Below are 27,355 nucleotides of genomic sequence, written 5' to 3' on the forward strand. Positions count from 1 at the left end.
TGAGGAGTGGGACCGGGAGTCCAGCACTAGGTGATGTGAACAGCTGCATGCTTTGGAAGTCTTTAACTGGCTTGCTGTGGATGAACCTGCCCTCCCATTGTCCTCACGTGGGGAGTCCCTGGCACTCTCCTAGGAGATGGAAAAACCCCTGGGTTTGGGCTCCCCCTGAAGCACACGCTCCACTCCCCAGGAAGCCGCACAAGCTGCATTTGTGCAAGCACCCCCAACAATCCGTGAACGCTGCATTTGCATGTAAACCCTTCCCAGACAAAAAAAGGGGAAGAGGGCGCAGCCAAAAAATTTTTTGCTTGGGGTGGCAAAAAACCTAGAGCTGGTCCTGGTTGTGATGTAGGGTAGGGAACTAGGGTGCAGGGTTTTGGGAAGTGACATGTGTGATCTTGGGCAGGAGATTGGGGTGCCAGATCTGGGAGGGGTTGGGTGCATGTGGAGTAGTGGGACAGGAGTGGGGGGCAGAGGGTTGGGGAAGGGAGGGTGCCAGAGGCACGTTCTGGCTAGGAGACTTACCAGCCAGCAGCCAACCTAGTCCGCCTGTCTGCCTGTAGGGCTGAAGGCTTGCAGAACTTAAATGTTTCTGCCTGCTCAGCCATGTGCTTGAGTGAGTAACTGAGCAGGAGGGTGACTGCCTGTTAGTCAAACAGGCAGCTCCCATTTGCCACTTTCTGTCCAGAAACCAGCCAATGGGATTGTCCTGGGGGCGGGAGCAGCATTTGAATCTTCCCGTCTCCTCTGGACTCATAAGGGGAAAGCACCCTGCAACCATGTTTCTGATCAATATGTGGGGCTGCAGGGCAAGCCGGGGAGCCTGTCTGGGACTCCCCACTGCCTCCGTGGGCCAGATCCGGTGGCTTGGCGGGCAAATCCAGCCCACAGGCTGCATTTTGCCCAAGTGTGCTCCAGTCAAATCTTCTCCTGCACTTGCTGGTGGGATATGGAGGGCCCGTAGTTGACAATTAGCTGCACAGCCTACTCATCTCACATGTTTTGAACAGTGATGAGAGAGAAAAAACAAGAGAGAACTGGAATGTGCAGCTGTTACCCACAAATGCAATGAGCTGACAGTACTCTGAGCATACACAGGGATTCTCCTCCCCCTTCATTAAGGGGCAGAGGTGCAAGTGGGGTAGCTGTGAGGGCTGAAAGAACCAATTAATACAAGAAAATGGAGACTAGGGAGCTTGGTCGGATTACAAAGAGAATTTATGCTTCCTGGATCGGGTGCAATCTGCTGGCATGTGAAGGGTCTAACAGTCCAGGGGAAGTGAAATGGTTTGGGGTGGTTGGAGGAGGGAGGAGCATAGAGGTCAAAGGGTAACAAGCTAGAAAGTTTCTGCTGAAGAGCAGCCGGTATGTCCTTCCAGTGAGATCCATTGGAGCATGGTGCAGCCTCCTAGGCAGGGAGTGGCAAAGCCTCAGTGAGTAATGAAAAGTGGTCTGGCCAGAGACCTTGCAGGGGATGGCTCCCTGTTTGCTTCAAGGGTAGTGGGATTTTTTCCCCTTAACCTCTTCTGGTTTCTAGGAGGGGATCGGTCCCCAGACTATAGGAAATATGAAGCAATATAGCTGAGCTTAGCCAAGTTAAATGGGGAGTCTAGGCCAAAAAGCCATGGGGAGAAGCAGCTTCCTTTGGGGAAACCCTGCATTTGAATAGAATGACTAGCTGGCCCAACTCCACCGGGGAGCACAGTGTCCTCAGTCCAGTGCTGCAGCTCAAACTGGTTCTGCTTCAATTTGCTCTCTGACCACCTCCAAGCAGGCTGGGCCTGTGTGATACTTTCTTCTGCAAGCTCCTGGCTCCACAGTGTTTGCACAGCAAGCAGGGATAGCAGGTATCTCCCCTGCCAGGAAACCAGCTTCAAAGAGTGCTGCTTTGGAAGTGTGTGGGTGGGGGTTTTACTACTGATGGAGACAAGGCAGAGGGCTTGAAGGTCAGCTGGAAGACATGGGTCTGAGAAAGCTTGCACAAAACAAGCCTGGCTATGCCAGAGACTGGGTCAGCAAAGGCCAATCGTGTAACCTGCGGTGCCTTTGAGAAGCCAGTAGATGTAGCTTTAGCACCAGCAATTTAGCAATTTCACTTGCTAAGCCTTTCCCTGCCAGCCATGCCCCTGCCCTCTTCTTGTGGCACCTGCCTCAGCTCCTGCCAAGTTAAGGTTTGTTCTCCACTCCCTGCAGTGCTGCTGATAGCCAGTCCATGGGAACCTAGAGCAGGGAGCAGAGCCCACCCCCCCGCCACAGGTTTCTTTCATGGACTTGGGCAAGTCATTTAGTGACAGCGCCTTAGTTTCTAATCTATGAAAAGGGACTAACCAGCCTTTGTTGGTCTGTTTTGTCTCTTTGCAATCTGCGCTCTGCAGCAGGCCTGTCTCCTCTTGTATGTACTGTACCAAGGACACTCTTGCTTGGGACTTCTAGGTGCTACAACAAGACAATACCGAGTTTCAGCCAGCCCAGCAGACATTTGTCATCTGTGCAGGGTGACTGGTGGTGGGGAACACTGTGCGCCAGTCACTGCATGAGTGGTTGCATTTCAACCTGGTATAATTTAATTTCTAACTTATTCCTGTGTCATTCCCAGGACCTTGACCGCTCCTATGGTCACGAGGTATGGAGCCAGCTGGAGCTTGGTAATCACTGGTTCTGTCCACTGGACGAGCTGAGCCTCCAGCAACTCTGGTCCAGCTCACACTTTAGCTTCCTGTGGAGCAAAGACCCCCGCTGAACCCCTCTGCACAGGCCACCTGCCCAGCACACTGCACGCCAACGGGACCGCTTACCTCACCTGCCGGCTGGTGATGCTGGGAACTACGCCTGCATGCCCCACCTGAACAGCCACACAGACGCCTTCTTCACCATCAGGCTGGCCATGTCAGGTAGGGCTGTGGGAAGTGCCCCACATGTATCCTTGCAGAGCTAAGGCTAAACACCTGGCTTGAAACACTGGTGCCTCCTGCTGGCTGATGCAGAGAGTAAGCCTCTTCTGACAGCAGTGTTGTTTGGCTGCTTATGCTGCTTCTGGCTTATTAGACACACAAGGTAGCCTAGGCTATTTTGTGCTTCTGATATTCAGCAAGCAAAGCTCCAGGAGTGTATATGGGGTGTGTGTGTTTGTGTGTGTGGAAATTTTAGGCATAAGTGCCCTTGGATATCTAGGTTTGCTTTGACTGGAAATTTTAAAATCATATTGGTGGTGTGATACAGCTCCCCCAACTAAATACTCCCCCATTTCTGAGCATCTGTTCACTGAATTTAGAAAGAAACAAGGGCAGAAGTAGTAACCACTGGAGGGGATAAGGAACAAGTATACAAACACCAGACTACTCACTAGTATGGCAGCATAGTGGAGGGGAAAGCCGAGGCAGTGCCTGTGGCATTTCAGCAAAGCCCGGAGTCAGCTGGGGAGTCCCCAGCTGACCCTGGACTTCACGGCACTGCCTCTTTGAAAAGCTGAGGCGGTGTTTCAAAGGGGCAGCTGCTGCACAGCTGATCCCCGGCTCTGCGCAGCATTTCCCCAGAATCCGGGGTCAGCTGGGGAGTCCCCAGCTGACCCTGTGCTCCACGCAGCATGCTGATCCCCTGCTTCAAGGTCCCATGCTGTTCCCAGGCTCCAAGGCTTTGAAATGCACAAGAGCCCCCGCTGGGGATTCTTGTACATTTCAAAGTAGGCACCTGCAGCCCATGCAGCCCAGAGTCAGCAGGACTTCCTGCTGGCCCTGGGCTGTATGTGGAGTTCCGCATTCTTCCTTTGAAGTGTACAAGAGCCCTAGGGCTCTTGTACATTTCAAAGGAGGAATGCAGAAGTGCCTATTGACTGGAATTTAACATCCTCAGTCCAGTCCCCTGTCCTCAGGGCAGGACCGAGCTCCATCTGGTTATCCCTGCTCTAACCTGCTTTATCTAACCTGCTCTTAACTATCTCCAATGATGGAGATTCCATAACCTCCCTAGGCAATTCATTCCAGTGTTTAACCACCCTGACAAGAAGTTTTTCCTGATGTTCAACCTAAACCTCCCTTGCTGAAATTTTAACACATTGCTTCTTGTCCTATCATCAGAGGTCAAGGGGAACCAATTTTCTCCCTCCTTCTCCCTCCCACTTACAGCCCCTCCCAGCTTGGTATCATCTGCGAACTTTATAAGCGTACTCGCTATGTCATTATCTAAATTGATGAAAATATTGAACAGAACCAGCCCCAGAACTGACTTCTGCAAAACGCCGCTTGTTATGCCCTTCCAGCATGACTGTGAGCCATTTATAACTGGTTGAGTTACCATTCTTGGAGAGTAGTTATGCACCCACCTTATAGTAGCCCCATCTAGGTTGTATTTCTCTATTTCATTAATAAGAAGGCCATGAGAAACTGTACCAAATGCTTTACTAAAGCCTAGGTATACCACGTCTACCGCTTCCCCCTTGTTATCCTAACAAAGAAAGCTATCAGATTGGTGTGACATGATTTGTTCTTACAAATCCATGTTGGCTGTTACCTATCACTTTATTATCTTCCAGAAATTTTTAGATGAATTCTTTGATTATTTGCTCCATTATTTTTCCTGGCACAGAAGTTAAACTGACTGGTCTGTAGTTTCCTGGGTTCTTCTTATTTCACTTTTTATAGATGGGCACTATATTTGACCTTTTCCAGTCTTCTGGAATCTCTTCTGACTTCCATGGTTTATCTAATATGATAGTTAATGGCTCAGATACCTCCTCTGTCAGCTCCTTGAGTATTCTAGGATGCATTTCATCAGGCCCTGGTGACTTGAAGACATCTAACTTCTCTAAGTAATTTTTAACTTGTTCTTTTTTAATTTTAACTTCTAAACCTACCCCATTTCTACTATCATTCACTATGTTAGGCATCCAGTCACTACCAACCTTCTTGGTGAAAACCAAAAAAATGAAGTTGTTAAGCACCTCTGCCATTTCCATGTTTTCTGTTATTGTTTCTTCCTCTTCATTGAGCATTGAGCCTCTCTGTCCTTGCTCTTCCTTTTGCTTCTAAGTAGAATGTCTTCTTTTTACGCTTCATGTCTCTAGCTAGATTGAGCTCCTTTTTATGCCTTCGCCTTTTCTATGCCCCTACATAATTGTGTTATTTGCGGTATTCATCCTTTGTACTCTGACCTAGTTTCCACGTTTTATGCACTCTTTTTTATTTTTAGATAAATTAAGATCTCTTGGTAAGCCATGGTGGTCTCTTGCCATATTTCTGTTTTTCCTATTCAGTGGAATAGTTTGCTCTTGGGCCTTTAATAATTTCCCTTTGAAAAACTGCCAACTGTCTTCAATTGTTTCTCCTCTTAGTCTTGCTTCCCATTGGACCTTACCTACCAGCTCTCTGAATTTACTAAAGTCTGCCTTCCTGAAATCCATTGTCTCTATTTTTCTGTCCTCCCTTCTACCATTCCCTAGAATCATGAACTCTATGATTTCATGATCACTTTCTCCCAAGCTGCCTTCCACTTTCAAATTCTGAACCAGTTCCTCCCTATTTTTGTTAAAAATCAAATCTAGAACAGCTTCCCCTCCGGTAGCTTTCTCAGCCTTCTGGAATAAAAAATTGTCTCCAATGCAGTCCAAGAATTTATTGGATAATCTGTGCACTGCTGGATTAGTTTCCCAACAGATGTCTGGATAGTTGAAGTCCCCCATCACCACCAAGTCCAGTGCTTTGGTTGATTTGGTTAGTTGTTTAAAAAAAAAAGCCTCATCCACCTCTTCTGCACCCCCTGTGAAGGGAGAAAAGCCTCAATTCCCATTGAATTTAAAGAAATATTACTGACTGCAGTGGGAGTTGGGTTGGGCACATAGAGGAGGCCAGTGCTTAGAAGAGGAAAAGAAGCAGCGGCCATTAGGAGATCGGGGGCTGAGCAATGAGCAGCACCGTGCCCTAAGACATTTCTTCTTTTAGAGGGCAAGTAGCTCTTTGCCATGGATCTACACTAGTCTTTAAAAGTGGAGAAGTGTCAAATGTGGGTGAAAATGTGAATGAAAATTGCTTGCTCTGTATGTATCACTGACATTTCAGATGTTAGGCACGTTGTAACCAACTTTCACTGCACACACAAACGAGAGAGCTTACTTCTCTGTGGGGAATGGAGCCAGGATCGTCTACACAAGCCTCTCAGCCTTATGCCAGCAAGTAGGAGGCTGTTATAGTCATTGAGGATCAGCTGTTGGGGGAAAGACATAGCCCCGCACTACACCAGTATGTGACAGAGGGTATGGCTGGGCAGTTGGAGCATTTTGCACGTTTGCTTTCTCTGCGATGTGGATCTGCTCCTCATTCTACTACTCATGCAACCAAATTCTTGGTATGTCCTTCCTCTCCCCTGCAGATCTTTGCAGCATGTCCCCCGAAGTCCTCTTCCCATCCCGCAATCAGACTTTGGAGCCTGCCTTGGGAAGCCAGGTGACACTGAACTGCACCATGCGGCTACCCTTTGAACAGGACTGCCACCCTGTTCTGCGCTGGATGAAAGATGGCGATGGGCTAGGCAACGAGAGCAGCCAGTATACCTGCAAGTTGTTAAACTGGTAAGAAGTCAGGCTCATCTATAAATAAAATGTGGCACTGATGTGGCTACTGACAGGCAGGACAAAGTGCTTCAATCATTGTGTAAAGGTCATTCACTCAGCTAGTTAGCCACGCCTCAGTGAGGGTCTTGGACCCACCATCAATTTCAGAGTCTCCACTGAGCAGTACCCCAGATTCCAGCACTTCCTATTGATAAGCTCAACTTCACAGTACTGGAGTTCTGAGCCCAGCGTGCCAGTGCTCAAAACTCAGCAAGACACCCTCTCAGCCAAAGTACTGCCCTCCACCACTTCCCGTTCTGGCTTTGGGCTCCCCACACAGCTCTGCTCTTGTCCCCCAGACCTCATCTTCAGCACCTCTGTTCTTCTAGGCCCTCTCCCCACAGCTCTGCCAGGACACTTCAGTCCTGATCCAGAACACCTCCTGCTAGTCTTGTCCCGGTCCGGCACAGCTCTGTCAATGCACCCAAGGGCAAGTCTACACTCCAGCACATCACTTCAGCTCAGAGCAAAGCTGAAATGCTGGTGGGGACAGCACAAAACTTGCTTCGCACATCGGGGGAGGGAGGAGAAGCTTTTTCATCCCTGAGTGATGTAAATTATATCAACTTAGGCTGTAGTGTAGACCTCTCTCCAGTCTTGATCTGCAGCTATTGCTATTGCAATCCTGGCCTTCCCTCTATGTCTGAGGGCACGTCAGTCCTCCTGACTCTCCACTTCCCATCCTAGGCCTCTTGGGGAAATATGTCAGTGATACCAGCCTTTTAGGTGGAGGTTTTGTACAATTAAGAAGTGTCTAACATCACCCAGCATCTATTCATTGGTGACTGATGCAGGGTTTGAACTCGCGTCTCTGGAATATAAGCACAAGTACAAGTGTCTGAGTTATCCCTTTTCGTATGCTCTAAACATCATCATTCCTTAATCACACAGATAAACAATGAAGCACAGTATGAGGAAATGCCCCCCCCACACACACGCACAAAGCATGTAGACCAGCTGATGTTTCTGTCCATTTTATATTATGGCTCAGGGAACTAACTAGACTCCCTACTAGGGATGTAAATACTCATTTAAAAAGTTAGCCAATTAAATAGTATAATTTTAATTATTTAACTGATTAACCGGTGCCGCGCCCAGGGTTGCTGCTCCCACCCAGCCAGGCCCACTGTGCTGCCGACAGCCTTCCTCTTAACTGGTTACCAGGTAAGCATGCCAAAAAGGCTAATGCTTACCAGTTAAACTTTTATATCCCTACAGCACAAAACCAGGGGTCTGAGGGCTGCTATACACCCTGGCTCACATCTGCCACAAGGGTAAAGTCACTGTGATCAGAGAAGCTCCTCCAAGTAGGTACTAGAGTCACTGAGAGCCGAATCTGGTCCCATCCTATGTTTTCCCCCCACAATTACAGAGGCACATCTGCCAGCTAAGCTTCTGCTGACCCTCTGTGAAAACCATAGAGCTTTCAACAGGTCTCCTTGCTCAATAGCAGTTAGCCTGAGCTTTGCGGCCTTTCACTGGCTAGACACTCTTTTCTACCAGAGGCATACTACTTTGAGAGCACTAAACACACAAAAGCTAGCACGTTGCACCCTGCACCACTTCTTCTTTGCAACCAAATGCATTATCCCTGTTGCCAGCAGGAGTTGTAGGAAAACTGCACCTATGAGGGGTGTGACAATGGCGGGATATGAATGGAAAGTAGGGCCAGCAGCTTAACCAATCTGAGGCAAATCATCTGAAGTTCTTCTTTGTTGGAGGTCAAGGTGATCACGCCTGTGAGTGTGTGTAAGCACATTTATCCATCCACTTTGTTGGCCAGGCAATGCGGAGTCCATTAGAGCAACTCCTACAATTTGAAGACTTTCCTGCCACTAAAAGATTCTTAATTGTAGATTTAGGAACCTGACCTTAGGTGCTATTTTGTCTCTAAAGGCTTTGGTCTCTAAAGGTACGTCTACACAGCATTGTTATTTTGGAATAACTGATGTTATTCCGAAATAACAAGGTGAGTATCTACACTACAAGTCATTATTTCAATATAATGTCGAGCTGGAGGATTTCTTACTCTGACTCCTGGTAACCCGCATTTCACGAGGAATAAGGGAATTCAAAGGAAGAGTGTTCTTCCTTCGACTTCCAGCACCCAAAGCCGAATTAAGCTATTTCTACTTAAACTATGCAATTGACATAGCTGAAGTTGCGTTGCTTAATTCGACTTTAGCCTTGCTGTGTAGATGTACCCTAAGAGAAAGGTGAATTTCCACTGAATGGCTAATCGTTTATTGTGTAGAGGACAAAGGTTCTCCAAAAGAATCTTCTCAGAAGTTAGAGATTGACAGCCTCTATCCTTCCATCCAGGCCTTTTCCCTTTCTGGGAAATGACAAAGCAGAGTTCCTATAGGCTACATTTAGAGGAGGAACAAAAAGAAGCTTCTAGTTAGAGTTTTTCAGTCCCATAGTTTCAGTAGGACACCATTTCCCTGAAAGAGTCCACTGTAGCAGTGCACTAATGCTACTCTTGTATGTCCCCCAGGTACAGTGACAATGCAACAGAAACTTTTGTGTCAAGCGTTCTAGGGGTGAACCTGACAAGCGATGAGGACTATGGGGTGTTTGCCTGCGTGGTCAGGAACACTACAGCCACTTTCACACTACACAGATCAGGTAGCCATTTGGGCATTTACACAATATTAATACAAATGCAAAGAAGGGGCTACGTTGTGGTAGGGTCTGCTGAATAAGGCCTTTCACCCAGGTTGGGCCAGTCTATGGCAGGCCCTACTTTGGTTAGCTCTTGGGATTAAAGGAGCATGTCATGCATGTTAACCCTTTCAGTGACCTGCTGAGGCACGTCCTGAACTGATTGCTGCATTTTCTTAGCTATTGCTGTTTTGAAAGTAAACCCTGAGCCAGGAGACTATTAGCATGGGGGAGGGGAGGAGGGAAAAGGAGGCTTTATGAAATCAAGCTGCTCTTTCAATATGCTGACTGAATGTGGTGCCATAGGATGGCAACATAACCTGTAGCGGTGGAGATGGGGCTGCCTCCCAGAGGCTAGCCACCTCGGTCAAGGCTTCTTTGTTTTCAAGACCCCCAACAAGGAGCTGATGATAGGGAGTCTCTGGAGTCAGCCCTACTGAACTCTAGACAGGCACATGCCCTAGTGAAGGGATTCATCGGCCTCATGCAGAAGAATTCAGCTGGATAGTATGGCTAATTGTAGCCAGGAAGCACCAAGTACCCTGGATCCCAAACCCACTCATCTGTTTCTAGGCTGCTGTCACAGAATTTGGAGGCCCCTTTATATCACAGAGCCTCTATCATCTGCTCTGTGTGATCCTTCTTTAAGCAAATGCAGCTGAGCCCCTCTTCACACTGGTGGCTAGAGATGTAGAACTCCCCCTCCCCCACGAGATCAGAGTCCATCCCATGTACATGCAGGACAGCATCCACAGGCAGACACTACAGCTGTCTTAGTAGTCTGACAACAGGAGTGGTTTTAGCTAGAAGCTTTGAGGCCAGTAGCTTCTGCTTGGGTCTTCCCCCTGCAGACCACTACCTACCTCAAACCCCTCATTTACCAAAAACGTAAAATTCCTTTAAGTCAAATACCAAGTGTACTGAAAATGTTCTTCTTGGTAATTGCAGAAGCTGCTGGACATGTGAGTGCAGTGGTGGCAGCCCTCCTGGTCCTGGGGCTGCTGCTGCTCATGGTTGTGATCTATGCCAAGTGCCGCTTGAATATGCTGCTGTGGTACAGGAACCATTACGGGGAGCTGGAGATCAATGGTAACCCAATGGGCTTTTGTGAATCCTGTTTTCAGTCTGATTTGCACTTTGGATTTGAGGGAGACGGGGAAAGACTCCGTGTTCCAGACATTCCTGGCTTCTGCTGCTCCTGTAAAGATTGCATGAGAAAAGGATTGGAAAGCAGAAGTGAACTAGAATTCCCCTGCAGCCAGAGGGTCTTCCTGCCCCCAGCAGCCTAGAGGGTGACTCCTACTCAAGGGCCAGCCTACCCAGGGTGTTCCTAGAGTGTGTGTCTGGATTGTGACTCATGGTTCCTCTAATAGTCTGTCCTCTTGGGTCAGTACATTCCGAAGGGAGTCTGCTCCCTATATTGAGTTAAGGGTGATGTTAGTTTGCTCTGAAAAGCTCTATTTGTTTAACCTACTCCAGCAAGCCCAACCAGTCTTGTCACAAGCCAGCTCCACAAGCCAGATCCACAGGGAGGCCCTGGAATCACAGTTCATCCACAAATTCAATTCAAATGCTAATGGACTCAATCGTGATATGGGATGGTGGGGACTTTACCTACTTAATATCCACTGAAGGTGCTAACAGCTCTCTGAGTGGTATCCTTCCTGTCTTAGGAATCTATCTATTGACTTTGATTTTTATCTGCTTAGGTTTAAGTACCCATTCTCCAGATACTTAATGATGCTCTGTCTCCCACCCCCCTCCCGAATTAAAGCCCTAAATCAAATTAGCTGTTATTCCTCCTGGAATGAGGTTTAACAGCTAATTCGATTTAGGGCTTTAATTTGGAATCCCGTTTCACTGCCGCGTGTAGACGTGGGTAGTTACTTCGGGCTAGTCAATTTCTAAAATGGCAACCGGCTGGGAACATGCTAATGAAGCGTGGGATATTTAAATCCTGCACTTCATTTGCAATTTCAGTTATCCTCCTAGATCGAACTAAGGGGCTAGTGTAGACATACCCTAAGTGATTCTGTGTTCCTAAAAAGAATCCAGTGGCATTTACTTTATAGAGTTTCTGTATGTGTATGAAAACCTGCACTATTTCTTTACCTCTTATGAAAGACACTTTTGTTAGCCCTTATCTATGCACCTCTACACCAGTTTAGATAAACCATACCTTTCTGTAGATAGAGATTTCAGTTTAAATCTGGTACGTCTAGCACATCCTAACCCTCCAAACATTATACAGTGCAGCCTCCATTTTCCTCCCAGCTGTTTGTCCACTGCTCTGCCCGCTCTTCTGGGTTTCAGAGACTTAGTCCTCTGGCTAAGTTACTTGCCATTCTACCCCTTCTGGGGCACTTAAAAATCCAAAATAAGTCTGAACTATTATCAAATTAAACCTCGTCTCTGTTCCATGAAATGTGCTAGACATCAAACTTCTCAGTCCCTGGCCTTACCTAGCCGTCTCTCCCACACTGAGAGCTTAACATCTGCCCTCTCTGCTTGTTTCTCATCTGCCCTTTTGCTCCAGTGGAACTAAATTGTGCTCAATGATTTAAATCAGCGCAGCTCAGCTTGACGACAAAGCCTTTACGATTATTGTCAAAGTTAAGCTGGTAAATTATTCTGTGGTAGAAGTTATTACAAAGATTAGAAATCCTAAGAATTCCACTTTACAAAAACACCTAAACAGTGGAAAGTACACAGATACATAACTCCTCCAGACACCCTTAACTCTGCCCCGTTATGCCATCCGGACACAGATAACCTTTGCAGTTCATCTCAAAAGTTCAGTATGATGAATTTTTTTTTTTGCAGTCATTGAGTTGTCCCCGAGTAATGGATGGATAAAGTGTTCTCCAAGTTTCTATTTTTGGTACAGTGGGGCAGAGTTAAGACAGAGTGACCTTAATTCTGAATTATACACTCTCTCAGTGTTTTGAAGCAGAACTTTTAATTCTGTATTTCCAGGCTAGCTTTTTATTTGGGACTTTTTGTTGTCATTTCCTTAAAACAGCAATGCTCTTAAAGATTTTTTTTGTTCAAAATATATGATGGATTTGTCCAACATTAACTGAAATTATGGTTGTTTTCAAGATTGCTGTAGCCATATTTGGTCCCAGGATATGAGAGAGACAAGGTAGATGAGGTAATGTTTTTTATTAGACCATCTTCTGTTGGTGGGAACCTTGTATCTCCCACCAACAGAAGTTGATTCAGTAAAAGATATTGCCTCACTTACCTTGTCTCTTTAATTATGGTCTTTTTAAAATCTGGAAAGTCTAGTTGTGTGTGTATTTTTATCTCCCATTTCTGTGTATTTAAAAAGCCCAACAGTGTAGAGATGGCGAGAACCATTGCCAGGGTTGCTGTGTTACTTGTCTTAAAGTTGCTCCCAAACCAAAGCAGATGCACCTACCATCTCCATAGTGCTCTCCAAAACATCTACAGAAGAGATGGTTCTTGTCTCAAAAACGTGCAGTCTGCTAGCACAAAGCACTGGTGATAACTATCAGTGCAGTCCTCTTTGGCGAAAGCATTATAACAATGACACCAGGACACACTGGGTTTAAGATCACATCCGGCTCCACTCTCTGCCTTGCTCCTCTCAGGGGCACAGGGACATTTTAAAGTCCATTCCCGGAGCTCTCTTGGTCCTTGTGGGTGGGATGTTGGGTTCCCTACCGGGTGCATTTTTCACTGTCATTACAAATCCTGGAAATAGCACCATCTATTACACAGCCCTTCACATGCAGATTAACACGGGTGCCCTCCCCCAAGGAGATTCCAGCCCAAGGGCTCAGAACAGTGCCTTCCCCTGTTGGGGAGCTTATAGGGAACTGACTGTCAGTGCTGCCAAACTGAGTGCTGAATCTGCCATGTGGTCATGTTGTATCGTTTGCCTCTCTTGCGCCCTGCTGGGCACTGTTCGCAGATGGGAAGCTGTATGATGCATACCTGTCCTATGCAAACTCACCGGACGACAGAAAGTTTGTGAATTTCATTATGAAGCCACAGCTGGAGAACCGTCATGGCTACAAGCTCTTCCTGGATGATAAGGCCATCCTGCCCAACTCAGGTAGGGCCCAGACCGGATGCTGCCTTCCATCTCACCTTTGCCTGCAGACAGACACACTCCTGCTCCTGGAAAGTCAGCCTTGACCTCTGATTATTGAAACTGCTTTTCAGGACACAGGAAGCCACACCCTGCACAGCAGGTCTGCTCTCTGGTGTGACATTTCCCTTTGCCCTCCTAGACACCTTGCCCTCAGAGATTATAAACACTAACTGATTAAGAGCACTGAGCTGTGAATAGCTGAGTATTTTAGAGATTGCAAAAGAGAGGAACTGAAGGGTTGTGTGTTCCCTCCGACATAACATAGCAATTCAGAGGGAGAGTTTGGAGTGGAACCCAGGAGTCCTGACACCTACTCCTGCTGTAACCACTGGAAAACACTCTCTTCAGCTGCAGCAGTGTAACCTGAGTCTGAGAAAAAAGCACTTAATGCTGCAAGACAGGCAGGGTTATGAATTTAACTGTCTGAAGACTGTGGGGGCCCCCTGTTGCCCTCAGTTCGGCTTCAAATGCTAAGGCAGCCTGTTCCCGGAGGAGGAAGAAGAATAGAGAGCCGGTGACCCATTCTGGCTCTGCTTCATTTTTGCCATGACTGTGAATCTCATTTCTATTCTACTCCACTAGAGCCTTCGGCAGACCTGATCATGAACGTGAGCCGGTGCCGGCGCCTCATTGTGGTTCTCTCGTATGCATACCTGGAGCAAGACTGGTGCAACAACAGTTTCAGGTCAGGGGCTGGCCACTGAACCGGGTGCTGGGCTGCTGCTTTGCTGCCCTGGCAGCACAGAGCTAGACCTCCCTTGTTTGGCAGAATGGCTGCATGGCAGACTGCACCCTGTTGTCCTTCCCCCTTTGCAAGCCCGTCATGTCGTTCCTCCTCCACACTGCCCAGGCCCAACAGGAGAGTCCCCCTGCCCTCAGCTCTATGTCCAGTGCCACACCAGCCTGTGGTGGCTATGAGGAGCAATTGCAAGTAAAGCCCTGCTCAGCCTCTGCATCTCTGGCCTAGAGCATGCTCCGGGTAGACAGAGTCTTGAGTATTTATCAAGCAACCTTTTGTACGTTTCTACTGAGCATGTGCAAACTGCAGTTTTCCCCAGGCCAGACTTGGGTATGTTTTCATAGAGGCAGCAAAGGGCCAGGGTGACCACTTCCCCGTCCCACCCAATTTCCAGTCTAGTGTTCCAAAGCCAGAGCTTCTGAATGAAACTACTGTAAGATTTTTTTTTTAAAAGATAAAAATAATTCTTCCCTAATCTTGTTCTCTGATATGAGTGAACTTTTCAGTTCAAATTTTCCACAACATTTGCTAGACATCTGCCATGAGAAATTTCAGTCCCGACAGTGAAAGTTTGCCAAAGTTACAAGCAAATGACTTCTCAGAGAGAGTACTGGGCAATCTTAACTAAAGGCATCTCTTCCGGTTCTTGCCTCTGTTCCCCTTGCTCCCAGGCCAATGCTCACTGAAAGTCAATGGGAGTCTTTCTGTTGCTTTGTAGCTGGTCAGGGTAATGACGAGGTGGGTTAGCTGAGCAGGCGTGATTCATTGCTCTCCTTACGCCCTGCAACTGTTGCCTTGTATTGCAGGGAAGGGCTCTGGCGACTCTTGGAGCTGTCCCAAAGACCCATCTTTATTGCCTTTGAGAGCCAGTACCGGGAGATAGAACATCCGGCCATTCACCTGCTGAAGCAACACAAGAACGCTGTGACCTTACTGCTCTGGCGGACTGGCTCAATGGTAAGTGGCGGGGGGGAAGAATAGGGGGAGCAGAAGGCTCTGGTCAGGGAGGGGTCTCACAGTACTGCTGGGATGCTTTTGGTACCCCTAGCCTTGGCAAGAAGCCCTGCATGGCAGACATGGTTCCCTGGGTGGAGGGTCCCAGACACTCCCCCTGCTCACTAACCCCACAATGGTGTGTGCTGAATGGTCAGGCCAGGCCTATAGCTACTCAGGGAGAGCCTACACTAGAAGCGCCACAGTGGCGCAGCCGCACTGAGGCCGCACATCTGGCGAAGATGCTCAGTGCCCACAGGAAGGAGCTCTCCTGTTGCAGAGTAAAATCATGAGCGTGGGAAGCTACATGGTGGAGAGGAGAAGCTCTCCCGCCGACAGCGCTGTGCACACCGGTGCGTAGGTCGGGGTAACTTACGCCCCTCGAGGTGGGGCGTGTTTACACCCTGAGGGAGAGGACTTAGACCCATGTGGGTGGCAGTGGGTACAGGCCCTCAGACAGCCCTGCTGGAGGGGTCCTGCAATATCAGAACTAGTAGCCTTTGAGCAGACTGGACTGCAGCTCTCCCCAGCAGGCCTCTTGGCTGCTGCCTTGGGCCCCCTGCACCGCAGCTCTCCTTGAGAAGCCCTCCGGCCCCTGACACATTACCCGCATTAAGTGCTGGCCGAGTTTCCCACAAAGAACAGTAAATCCTGTAAGCCGCATAATCCTCCCTGGCCTGGCAGCTCCGAGGAGCCTGGCGTTGTGTGGTAGTGACACAGAAGGCCACCTGGGGGCACCACAGCCTGAGAGATGGTAAGACACGTCGCCTGCTACCAAGGTGGGGAAGAATGATCCTCTCCAGACAGACGCAGCCTATGGGGCAGGCTCTCAGAAGAGCTCAGCTCCCATTGAGGACAAGGAGGGCTGCAGGGAGCTGAGGACTTTCGAAACTCGGGACGTAAATGACTTGCCCAGAGCCCGAGTCTGTGCACAGAAATGACCCCACTTCCCCAGGTTGCCATTGTGGACGTGGTAATTGGCCAGAGACATTGGAGACCCAGTTGTGCAGGAGACTGGACGTGCGTGTGAAGAGCGAGGCCCACAGTGGCAGCAGAGCCTTTTCAAACCCCTCCCTGCTATTAACACCCTTCCTTCCCCACTCACGTTCCAGAAAGCTGTGTTCCCAGGCGCGCTGCCCTCCAGAGACGAGCACCGACTCCCCGAGTGGAGCTGGGCTCCCCCGGCGCCGCTCACTTGGCTGTAGCCTCCTCGCCAGTTCTGTGGCAGAGGCTGCTTGTGTATTGTCCACATGTAGGCGCTCTCATTAGACTAGCCACATTCCCCTGGGCGTCTGGCTCAGGGTGACTCATAGGGTGGGAACACACTGCTTTTCCCAAGTGGCTTTGACATGGGCAACTGCAGCCAAGTTCAATGCTGTTTTTCACTAACAAGCATTTTATGGCTGGCTTGTCCCTGGCCCTTTTGCCCCCCAATTAGGGGCAGGAACAGCCATGCCCCACATTTGGGGAAACGCTGGGACTCCTTTCTCTGCCCTACAGGGGGTGCAGCCTGAAGGGGGGCAGGTAAGGAGTGGCAGCCCTATGCCCTCGCCTGCTTCTCCCGCAGACCCACTGTGCATGCTCCCTGCAGCTCTGGGGCCATCAAGTCTCTAATTTCAGATTAGAAGGGCTCCGTTCACAAGTCCAATGTGAATTCTAGCAGCAACCCCAAGCTTGGACTGGGCTCTTTCCCTCCCTGCACCACCACCAGCAACAGGGGCTCTGCAGGCCAAACCCTGCCCTTAGCAAGCTTGGCTAATCCCCCTGCCTTCCTCACCTTGGCTGTGCCAGTGCAAATCATGGCAGCTAATGGGCTTGCACAGACACAAGCAAGGGACGCATCCTGCAGCCTGCAGAATCCTCCTCCTGCATCGTCACCAGGAATGAGGAAAGACCCCACTGTCGGGTCCCAAAGCTCAGGCTCTGGCAGCGACAAGAGGCAGGTCCGTGGCTTTGAACTTAGCAACACCCATTGGATCTGGAGCCCCATTCTGTGCAGGGGAGACCTGCACTTTATCCCTCTCCAGAGCAGCGTGTTTGGGACTAGAAAGCTGGTGTGGCAAGTAGGGATATAAAAGGTTAACCCGTTAACCCCTCAGCATGCCCCTTACCGGCATGTGTACCTGGGTAGCCGGTTCATCGGCAAAGGGCTGCTCCGGCTGGGCCCAGTGCTCCCACCCCTCATCTGCATCACGGTGTGGCGGGCTTGGCCATGACGTGGTGCGGCGAGAGCAGGCAGGGGGCTGTTCTAGCCCAACCGGGCAAACTATGCCGCAGGCAGATGTTCCAGGAGATGAAGCAGTGGTTGGACTGAAGTGGCCCTTTGCCGCAGTTAACTGCTTAAGCCCTTTGTTTCACTGGTTAGCCACCTAATCGGGATTCTACATCCCTATGGAAAGCTGGACTGAAGCTTTCTCCTGGGCCCCCAAGGAAGCCCTACCTACGGCTTTGCCACAGCTGTTCTTTTTCAGAGCCACACCTAGATCTGCAGCGTCTAGCTCTATACAGGCTCAGCAGTTCTGCAGGGATCTCCACCCAGGCTCGGCTCGTTTTTCCTGATCCCGGCTTGGCGAGGTGCCCTCTTGTGAGCACAGCCTTGTTGCCAGGGCTTCTGGCACGTGCAGGGACAGGCCCTTGCTGACCTCAGGGAGCTGCATTGCCAGAGTGAAGCAGCCCCAGCAAATGCAAGGCCCCCTCCAGCTCCATGAGGCAGGCAGTGCAAGTGCCAGACTGTCAGTGTCTGGCAGGCCCCATCCGCGCTTCCCCTGTTGGAAGGGGATTGGAAGCTTCTTATTGCTGTATTTGGTCAGATCCCTGGAGCTTCTGTGCGGCATTGTCCTCCAGCATCGGTCCTGGCACTGCCGCTGAGGCAGCCTGCGTCCTCCTTGGTTCAGATAACATGACGTTCCCAGCGAAGAGTCGGGGTTGCACCCTGCCCTGCTCTCTGGGGGGCCCAGGAGTGTGGCGAATGCCACCAAAGGGACAGAAGTTTGTGGAGGAACATGCTCTGTGGATGTTGCACAGTACAGTGCTAGTCCCAGCTCTCTGTTACGTGACGGACCTGCCAGGTGCCTTCTCTGGGAAAGTCACCTCCTGGGTGCGCTCCTTTTCCCTGTCCAGCCTTTGTCTGCCTGGTGTGTCTAGAGCAGTGTTTCTCAACCTTTTTTTATAAAGTACCCCTTTAAAAAAATTATAAGTACCCCCAGTACCTACAGCTTTCAAAGACACATTTTTTTCTACCATTGCAACACATTTGTTTAAACAACTTAATCGTAGCCGGGCGGGTGATGACATTTTTGGGTGTAAAAAGTACAAAAATAAGAAAGCACTGTAAAACTTAAAACAAAAATTCAGTTTTCTCCAAATTTCAGTTGCGTTGACGTACCCCCCAGGCTTCTCTCGAGTACCCCTAAGGGTACTCGTACCTCTGGTTGAGATACACTGCTCTAGAGCATATACTGACTGGGGCAAGAACTGGCCCTTCCTGCAGCTACAAATGGGACTAGCACAAGGGGGGCTTGGTGGCCACTGGGACCTCTCGGTTTGTTCAACAATACAAATAAGAAAACAAAAATCCCCTTGCCTCTGATTTTTGGCCGAGTTTCCAGCTACCTCTGCAGCAATGGGAGTTCTGTCTCCGTGCACGTCCCCGCAGCCAGACCTGCTACACGTGCTTCCCAGCTCACATGCCCCACGCCCGCGCTCAGCAAGGTGCTGAGACTTGTTCGGGGGCGTGCCAGGGATTGCAGGCCTGATGCGTGGCGGAGGAGCTGGCGTGAACCGAACTCAGGGGAATGTGACCAGGGTTCTTCCTCTTCCTTCCAGACCCCCTCCTCGGATTTCTGGAAGGAGCTGTGCCTGGCTCTGCCACGGAAGGTGTCCTACCAGAGGACCATGGGGGACCCTCAGACCCAGCTCCAGGAGGACAAGGACCCCATGCTGATTCTGCACAGCAGCTACCTGGAGTACAAAGGAGACTCCCATCTGGAGGGAGACCTGGGTATAGTCACCATCTGTCCATGTTCTTATCTGTTTTAGCCTCATTCTGTCACAGGGGTGGCCCAACAAACTGGTGAGGCTGCAGCCACTTACTCCGTTAACATCTTGTGTGTAGAGCACATGGGGCCAGACTCCCCTGTGGCAAGTGCCCCTCCTCTAGCCCAGCTCCATGTGTGGAACAGCAACATCCCACCCGTACAGCCCTCTTTGCAAAGGCCAGAATCTGCCCCTCTGAGGTTCCAGCCAAGATCAGTGGGATAACCAATGCGAACGGACCATTGATCGACATCTCAAAGTTTCCTTGTTCCCCTGCTCTCCGCAGCTGCTTGCCTGAGTCTTGTGCTCTGACCCCACCTCGCAGAGAGGTTTCCTTCCCATGTCCCCAAATCTATCCCTGCCATTGTCTCTGGATTGGGTTTGATGTTACGTTTCAATTATTTGATCAAACCCAGATCAGCTAACCACTCGTCACACAAGATGTCCATGTCTGGCAGTAACTAATAATCACCCTGGACAGACACCAGTCCCAGCTCCTCCTTGGTTCCCCAACATGGCCACACGTGTCACCTTCCCTTCCCTTTTTAGCCTCTTGGGAGAGCTCCACAGTTTTCTACAGGTTGAACCTTTCTGGTCCGGCACCCTCAGGACCTGACCGTTGCCGAATCAGAGAATTTGCCGGACCATGGGAGGTCACTATTGTCGCGCAGCATCACCAACACTTCCACTGGTTATTGGGCTCTTAGAAGACATTTAGGGGTAAATTAGAGCTAAGTAACAGCACAGAGCCCTGAGAGCCAGGACTGGTGGCTGTAAACAAACTTTATGGCTCCGCGGGAAACTTGGCCACACCCATGATATGTGGACATCCGGCTACCTAAAATCAGACTAGACCAGAGATGGTGCCAGACTAGAGAGGTTCAACCTGTAGCATGGAATAAGTGGAGCCCTCATTTTGGGAGGGGGAGCAGCAGTCGTGCGCTCTGGGATGCGTCCGCTTTCCTCCCCGTTCCCTAGACGCTAAGGGAGTGAGGGGAAAGTGCTTGCGTTCCGTGCATGCCTCTCCCACCTGGCTAGTGAGCGCCCTTCCCCAGCCATGTGTGAGAGGCATGCACAGAAAACAAGGACTTCCCCCTCGCTCTCTTGGTATCCGGGGATGGGGATAAAAAGTAAGCCCCATCCCAGAACACATGGCTGATGCCCCCCCTACATGCCCAAAATGGTGCCCTCGCCCCATCCCTTTCTCTGCTCAGGATGGAGCAGTCGGGTGGCCTCCAGTCAGCACTTCAAGGAGAGCTCGGGCTACGTCGAAGGGAAGGGTTGCACCAGTGTCCGCTTGCCTCCTTCAGAGACCCCTGCTAAGCCTTGTCTCTGTCCAAGCCCTGAAACAGCTGCTGGGAGGGAGGGGCATTGGTACCCGCTCCAAAGGGCTTGGAGAGAGACTCCGGGATTCGTTAGCACCTGCTGAGTTGCCGGGAAATCTGCTTTAATGTTAGTAGCAGGGATAATGTAAGTCCTGTGCTTATCAGAGATTTACAAGCAGCTGGCCACAAAGCCCAGCTTGCTTGTGCCCAGTGGTTCGACTGTCTGGAGGAGACTGGAGAAATGATGGTTGTTGCAGAGAGGCCAGGCGGTGTGTGCAGCCTGGCACTGCAGCCCAGCACAAGGCTTGGCAGCACCTCCCTTCCAGCTAGTGCAGCACACTGGGGCCAGCCTTGGCCTCGAGCTTTTCAGGGCATTGTAAGGAGTCTGGGAGACAGTGTGACCCGCAGACAAGTCTACAGCTCTTCCCTAAGAGAAACAGTCTCTGGTTTGTTTTTATTTCCTGTTCTTCTGCTCTTGGCTGGTGTTTACTGAGCCTGGACTTGCTTTTCTATGGTAGAAAAGTCCTGTTGAGGCTCTCTCCAAAGGCCTCCCTCTGTCTCTGAAGTGAACCGGAACTCCTGGGATTCCCCAGACCACGAGCTGCTGGGAGTCCTGTCCCCACCCCCACCAATCTGTACTCTCGCTCCCTCCCAACAGGTGTCAGTGGGTCCGTTTTAAGGGGCCCTCCGCCCCCTCGAATGATGGGTCCTGAGGGGCCACCCGCACTAGCCGCTGGCATCCTGGAAGAAGTGCAGCTGGAGGAGGGCCAGAAGAATGAGATTGACATCTCTGACCTGGGATCACGCAACTACGGCGCAAGGACAGACTTCTACTGCCTGGTGACAGAAGACGACCTCTGAGGGGGCGGGATTGTCGCTCCCCCAGGACTGGCTGTCTCGGTGGCCTTGAGAAGGACGACGCTCTGCTCAGCTATTTTCTTTGACCCAAGGCATGGGCAGTCTTCAGCACTCCCATTCCTGGCTGCTCGCTGTGGGGGAGTCAGGCAGGGAAAGGACTGACCTTGTACCTCCCACTGAAGCCTCACACTCCCACGTGCATGCTGGGCAGCTTCCCTCCTAAAACCCTTCTGGGCCACGAGAAGCTGTTAGGAAAGAAGGATTCAGCCTTTTGCCTGGAACTTGGCTTTGGAGCAGAAACATCCCAGGGGAAGCGGGTGCTGCGAACCAGGCGGTGGCATTGCAGAATTGGGAGGCGGCCGCTGGTGGGTAGAGCCACTGGGCAGGCATTGCCGTATCAGATGCCAGTGAGGTGTCGGTGGTGGCCGCTAGGTACCGAGATCCGTGCTGTAGTGAGCTCCTGGCTGCACTAAGGCACTAGGGCTGAGCTGGAGAAATGCCACGCCGCACTGCGTGTGCTGTCACCTGACAGGTGCCTGGGATTTGTAAAGATAAGTTCAGAGATCCATAGTGTAGCGTAGCCTGTTGCAGCAAATGCCCACGGAGGCCTCGGCCATCAGCTGGAGCTAGTGTGTGTGGATAAGAGCCCAGACAGTGCAGAGTTCTCATGGGGAATCTCACCTGGGCACATGACTGAAAAATTCAGCATGAGGGCAGACACACCAGGAAAGCCCCAGGGCTTGACAGCAAAGGCTGGTCTCCCCGCTGCTGCAGCACTTTGGCAGGGGCCGGTGGCTCTCCAGGAAGTTCCCTGTGGTGGCGGCACCAGACTTTCCCTCCCGGTTTGTTAGTGACCAATAGGACAGCTCTGGAAGAGGTTTCCTCCTTTCACAGTGGTGCGGAGCTGCCCGAACCGTTCCCAGAGCACCTCTGCCCTTTCTTCCTTTGGAACCACAATTAAAATAACTTGTTTCAAGCTGGGCTTGGCCTGGTTTTAGAATAGGAGGTGGTTGCGGGCCAGTCGGTTCTTTGTGTGAGGAGGGTTGGGATCCCTGTTAGGCCAGGGACCCACAACTCCGGGAGGGCTAGGCCTAGGCCAGTGGCTTGTAGAAGCAGGAAAGGGGCAGAGCTGAGAGGGTACTCGGGACTGGAGTACAGGGGGGACGCAGGTCAGGACTGAGGATACACTCGGAGACACTGGCATTTTTCTACACCCTTGGCCCCAGACACAGCGCTTCTCCCAGGTTGCCTATGACAAGGCATGGAAGTGCGCAAGAGACTCCAGAAGCCAGTGCCAGACACAGATGCAGTATAGAAAATGGGGCCTGTCAGGAGACAGTGCTCCCTTGCATGCCTGTAGATGGCTCCCCATAGTGCTCAGACCCACCTGGCTTAGTGTGTGTGACCCAAGACGCTCCCCACCTGCTGGTCTGACTTCAGACCTAGTCGCACTGTGGCAGGTTGCTCGCACTCGTTACAGAGCCCTGCTTCAAAGCAACGCACCCTGCTGGCAGGAAATGCTCTAGTCAGATGGGCCCTGAGGAAGGTTTGGCCGGCAGAGCACAGCTGGGCTGTGTCTAGACTGGCAAGTTTTTCTGCAAAAGCAGTTGATTTTGCGGAAAAACTTGCCAGCTGTCTACACTGGCATGTTGAATTTCCGGAAAAGCACTGACGATCTCATGTAAGATTGTGAGGGCTTTTCTGGAAATACTATGCTGCTCCTGTTCAGGCAAAAGTCTTTTTCCGAAAGACTTTTGCGCAAAAGGGCCAGTGTAGACAGCACAGTGCTGTTTCCGCACTAAGCCCCGATCGCGAAAATGGCAATTGGGGCTTTTTTGTGGAAAAGCGCGTCTAGATTGGTCACGGACGCTTTTCTGCAAAAAGTGCTTTTGCGGAAAAGTATCCTGCCAATCTAGACGCTCTGTTCCGAAAATGCTTTTAACGGAAAACTTTTCCGTTAAAAGCATTTTCAGAAAATCATGCCAGTGTAGACGTAGCCCTGGGGTTACCTGATCGGAGCCAGACCAAGGCAGGAAGGGGCCTTCAGAAAACCAGTGGAGGCCTGGCATTGCCTTGCTGCCTCTAGGAGGTGCAGCACTCAGACTACAGCTTATCCCTTGCTGCTGGCCCCTGCCCATGGGTAGCCGGCTGCGCTGGGGCATAGTGGGAGCATTACCCCGACAGCCACATCCTTCTCCTCCCCCCTCCTCCTTGTAAACACACCGGAAAGGACTCAGAAGCACCGAAAGAGCCGCTCACTGGCCAAAGCCTTTATTTAAATGACTCCACTCCTGGCTGGGGAAGACTGTCCAGGTAACTAGGGAGACAGCCACACCAAGAGACACCAGCATCACCTGGAAACCCTGCTTGGCACCAGCCAAGGCATGGAGGCCAGACTGCTGCCGGCTACACTGGGGTCAAACCAGTGTCCCTTCCCGGCGGCAGTACCCTGGGGCCACTGGGCATAGCAGCATCTAGCTTCAAGTCTCTGTCCCAGGCACTGAACGGCCTCCTCTGATGCAGCGTGTCCCTGTTGCTAAAGCCACCAGAATTACCCAGACTCCCCCGCTCCATTCTGCTCCCCACCCAGCCCCTGAACACTTCGCTTGTCTGACTTGCTTTCTCTAGGGAAACACCAGGGTGGCAGCACGCTCCAGCACTTACACAGGGTCTCCCCTCCACCGGTCAGAGCCCCGTGCCCTCAGAAAGGACCCCCAGCCCAGACTGTGGGAATGGCAAACGGCTCCCAGCCCGGCATCCCATCTAACCCATGCACGGGGGAGGTGGGAAGAGTCGGTGAGTTAGTCCCACAGCTGGAGGGGCCGAGTGGGCTGGTTCCTATAATCCCCAGGCTGTGTCTACACTGGCACCTTTTTCTGGAACTGCTTAAAACGGAATACTATTCCGTTTTCAGTTTTTCTGGAAAAGGAGCGTCTACATTGGCAGGCTGCTTTTCTGGAAAAGCCCTTTTTCCGGAAAAGCGTCTGTGGCCAACGTAGACACGCTTTTCCAGAAAAGAGCCCCGAGCGTCATTTTCGCGATCGGGGCTTTTTTCCGGAAAAGACTACTGGGCTGTCTACATTGGCCCTTTTCCGGAACAGTGTTCCGGAATAAGGACTTATGCCCGAGCGGGAGCAGAATAGTTTTTCCGGAATAGCAGCTGATTTTGTACAGTAGAGAGTCGTTGCTTTTCCGGAAATTCAAGGGCCAGTGTAGACAGCTCGCAGCTTATTCCGGAAAAGCGGCTGATTTTCCGGAATAAGTGGCCCAGTGTAGACACAGCCCCAGTGTTTGTCCAGTTGCATGTTAAATGGCTCAGGCAGCGGTGCTGCCAGTCCACCCCTCGTTTCCCCGGGGGAGCCCTCCCTAGGAGCTACTGCCCGATATTCAGTCTACACTGACCGTGCCCCCAGCTCCCTCTAGCCAAAGCAACACCTCTCCCTGGTGAATGTTGGCCAATAGGCTGCAAACCCCTCCCCCACCCTGTGGCAGTGGGAGCCAAATGCTCCCTGGGAACCCTCCTCCATCCCCCCCCCCAGGGCAGGGGGCATCATAGCTAGAGCTGTGGGGGAACCATGTCCCTGCGGGGGAACCGAGCCCCCAGGGTGCCAAACCTGCAGAGGACAAACCCAAAGCTGAACTCTCCCACACACCACTGGGTTACAGCCGAGCCAGGGAGCTTCTCGCCAGCGTTGCCATGCAGGAGCCCCCCGCACACCGCCGGGCCAGGCCCACGCTCAGCCCCATGGCTACCGCAGGACTGACCGTGACAGTCCCAGCAGCAGCAGGGACAAGCACAGTCAGAGCCTCCCTGTTTGTGCCAGAGGCCAGGCCAGTGGGGAGCAGCTGAATTACCTTGGGGGGGGGGAGGGGAGCTGGGGCTGATGCCAGGCACCTCTTCTGCTTGCAGCCCCTGAGCTAATGTGGGAGCCAAAGTCCAGGAGTGTGGGACTCCTCTGGCCCCCGCAGCCCAAGGGCAGGCCAGCTGGTTAACCCTTTGGGGGGCACAGCAGGCCACCTGCTCACGGCAGGAGTGCTGCTGGGTTACAGCTCCCCAGACGGGCCCGCCGGTCTGTGCCATGCGTTGCCAAAGCAGAGAGCAGCTCCCCATCAGCGGCCCCCACCCAGCCTCCTTCCCATCACACAAGGCAGCTGAGGGAGCAGGAAGGCTGCTTAAAGCTACCGTCCTCCACCCAAACAGCACAGGCCAAGCCAGGAGCTTCATCCGCTTTTGCCTCTAAGTGCTGCTGGCTGCAGGTGCAGCTAAGCCAAGCCCCTGAAACCTCCCCAGCCAGTGAACTGCAGCCCCCTCTGCAGGGAGCATGGGCGCGGCTCTGAGCCAGCTTTCAGAAAGAGAAATGAAGCTGAAACTGGGCAGAATGTCCTGCTCCAGTCTGGAACCCGGGAAGGACGCTGCGTGCGGCAGGAGCGCCCGGGAGTCTTTAATACCCAACAGAGCGGCGCCCTCCATCCCACAGGTGTGGCCTGTCCGCCAGGCGAGCACTAGGCCATTGGGATTGATAATCCTCCCAGGCAGCTCAGACTGGCTCCCTGTAGCCACTGGCTCGGCCCATCCCTCTTACATAAGGGGAAGATCTCACACGTGCTCAGGCACTGAAGTTTCCCTGGAGAGTTTGGTTTGTTCCGGCAGTAACTGCTTTCCCAGCTCTTTGTATCGGGCCGTTGGGAGCAGGGAGCGAAACCCGGCCAACAGGCAGCGCTCCCACCCCACCCACCAGCGCCTCGGGGCGCTGCAGCCAGCAAAGGGAGCGTGGGGACCAAGCCCAGCCTGCTTGGAGTGCCTGGGCCGGCAGCCCAGAACGTGCCCCGCTCTGGCATCTGGGCTGAATACACCTCACACAAACGGTGGCAACTCACGAGAGCTGGGGCCCCGTGAGAGACACGTGCACTGGGGGGTAACCAGGCCCGGGTCACTGTCAGATCACACCAGGCACCCCCCCAGCTAGCGAGCTGCTGAAGTGCTGCTGGGCTGACCTAGAACGCAATCCGGAAACAGGTGGGGAACGCCAGAGTCAGACTGGCCCTGGAGCTGCTTTAGGGAGGGAGCTGCCCCGATTGGCACAGGGCCTGCCAGCTCACCCCTGGACAGGCACCAGAGGGGAAGGGTCCCTGGGAGGAGGGTCTGGTTGTCAGTGGGACCCTGGTTTACAAGGTAACTCGCTCTACAGAAGCCAGGCTGAAGACCACGCCTGGGAAGTTCTGAGTAGCTTCACGTTTCTGTCCCCGGCTCCGGACGGTCGCCTCCGACCAGGCCTGGGCTTGTTAACAGACCGTCTCGCCTTATTCCTTTCAACCCCGAGCCGCAAGCCCACCCCATAGCCATCCCTCTTCCCAACACGTTTGTGAGCATGATATAAGCCCCAGCCCCTCACCACGGCCCCAGGAACCCCAGGAAGCCGAAGGCTCCTGACACCAGTGTCCCCCTGTGTGCACCCTTCCGCTCTGCAGCCTAGCCCCCAGGAAGGAGCTGAGATCCCCCTTCATTTATAAAATACAAGTTCCTGGAGGAGCGGGGTGCACGGGGAATAGTTACATAGAGACATACTGGGGTAGGAGTAATCCAGAGGTCCAAGAAGACCTTGCAACGACCTCTTGGTGTCCTCACAGGTGCTGGCAGGACTCGTGTGACATCCGCAGGGCCTGCCAGAGGGAGGGGAATCCTTTGATCTCTCCCCCGGGCCTGCACAGAGCAGTGCGGCTGGAGCAAAGGCCGATGTTCCCCGCGGAGGAGCGGCTCCCGGCTGGCTTGAAGACGAAGCTGGAACAGGGGCAGAAATGAGACAGGCCAGCCAAGCTGCTGCGGGGTCGCGAGGGAGGAGGAGGATGGGAGCTGCAGCAAGGGGAGACACGCTGCAGCCTGTGCTGCTGAGAGGATCCTTTTCACTGGGCGAGTCAGGGCTGGTCAGTCCGGGCTCAGCTGCTCCTGGGACTCCCGTCCTTACAGAGCTAGGAAATCCTCCTTCCGGTAGCCCTTCTGCAAGAGACAAACGGATGCT

General features: G+C 51.8%; 2 protein-coding genes across 10 annotated transcripts in view; one reads left to right on the forward strand and one right to left on the reverse strand.

Moving 5' to 3' along the window:
• Positions 1–22,314, forward strand: part of SIGIRR (single Ig and TIR domain containing) — a 42,287-nt gene extending 19,973 nt beyond the window's left edge. For all 9 annotated transcript variants that reach the window (XM_075928349.1, XM_075928345.1, XM_075928347.1 and 6 more), the window contains 9 exons: positions 2,597–2,891; positions 6,361–6,559; positions 9,099–9,229; positions 10,214–10,354; positions 13,206–13,349; positions 13,971–14,073; positions 14,934–15,084; positions 18,946–19,120; positions 21,139–22,314. In XM_075928349.1, the coding sequence (XP_075784464.1) occupies positions 2,834–2,891; positions 6,361–6,559; positions 9,099–9,229; positions 10,214–10,354; positions 13,206–13,349; positions 13,971–14,073; positions 14,934–15,084; positions 18,946–19,120; positions 21,139–21,341 (1,305 nt within the window). In that variant the 5' untranslated portion in view covers positions 2,597–2,833 and the 3' untranslated portion in view covers positions 21,342–22,314. The remainder of the gene's footprint in view (positions 1–2,596; positions 2,892–6,360; positions 6,560–9,098; positions 9,230–10,213; positions 10,355–13,205; positions 13,350–13,970; positions 14,074–14,933; positions 15,085–18,945; positions 19,121–21,138) is intronic.
• A 1,274-nt stretch (positions 22,315–23,588) lies between these two features.
• The window catches only part of PKP3 (plakophilin 3), a 43,410-nt gene continuing 39,643 nt past the window's right edge, over positions 23,589–27,355 (reverse strand). The window contains exon 14 of the mRNA XM_006131652.4: positions 23,589–27,333. Within this exon, the coding sequence (XP_006131714.3) occupies positions 27,298–27,333 (36 nt within the window). The 3' untranslated portion in view covers positions 23,589–27,297. The remainder of the gene's footprint in view (positions 27,334–27,355) is intronic.

The sequence above is a fragment of the Pelodiscus sinensis genome, chromosome 4 (assembly GCF_049634645.1).
Source record: "Pelodiscus sinensis isolate JC-2024 chromosome 4, ASM4963464v1, whole genome shotgun sequence".
Classification (NCBI taxonomy): domain Eukaryota; kingdom Metazoa; phylum Chordata; order Testudines; family Trionychidae; genus Pelodiscus; species Pelodiscus sinensis.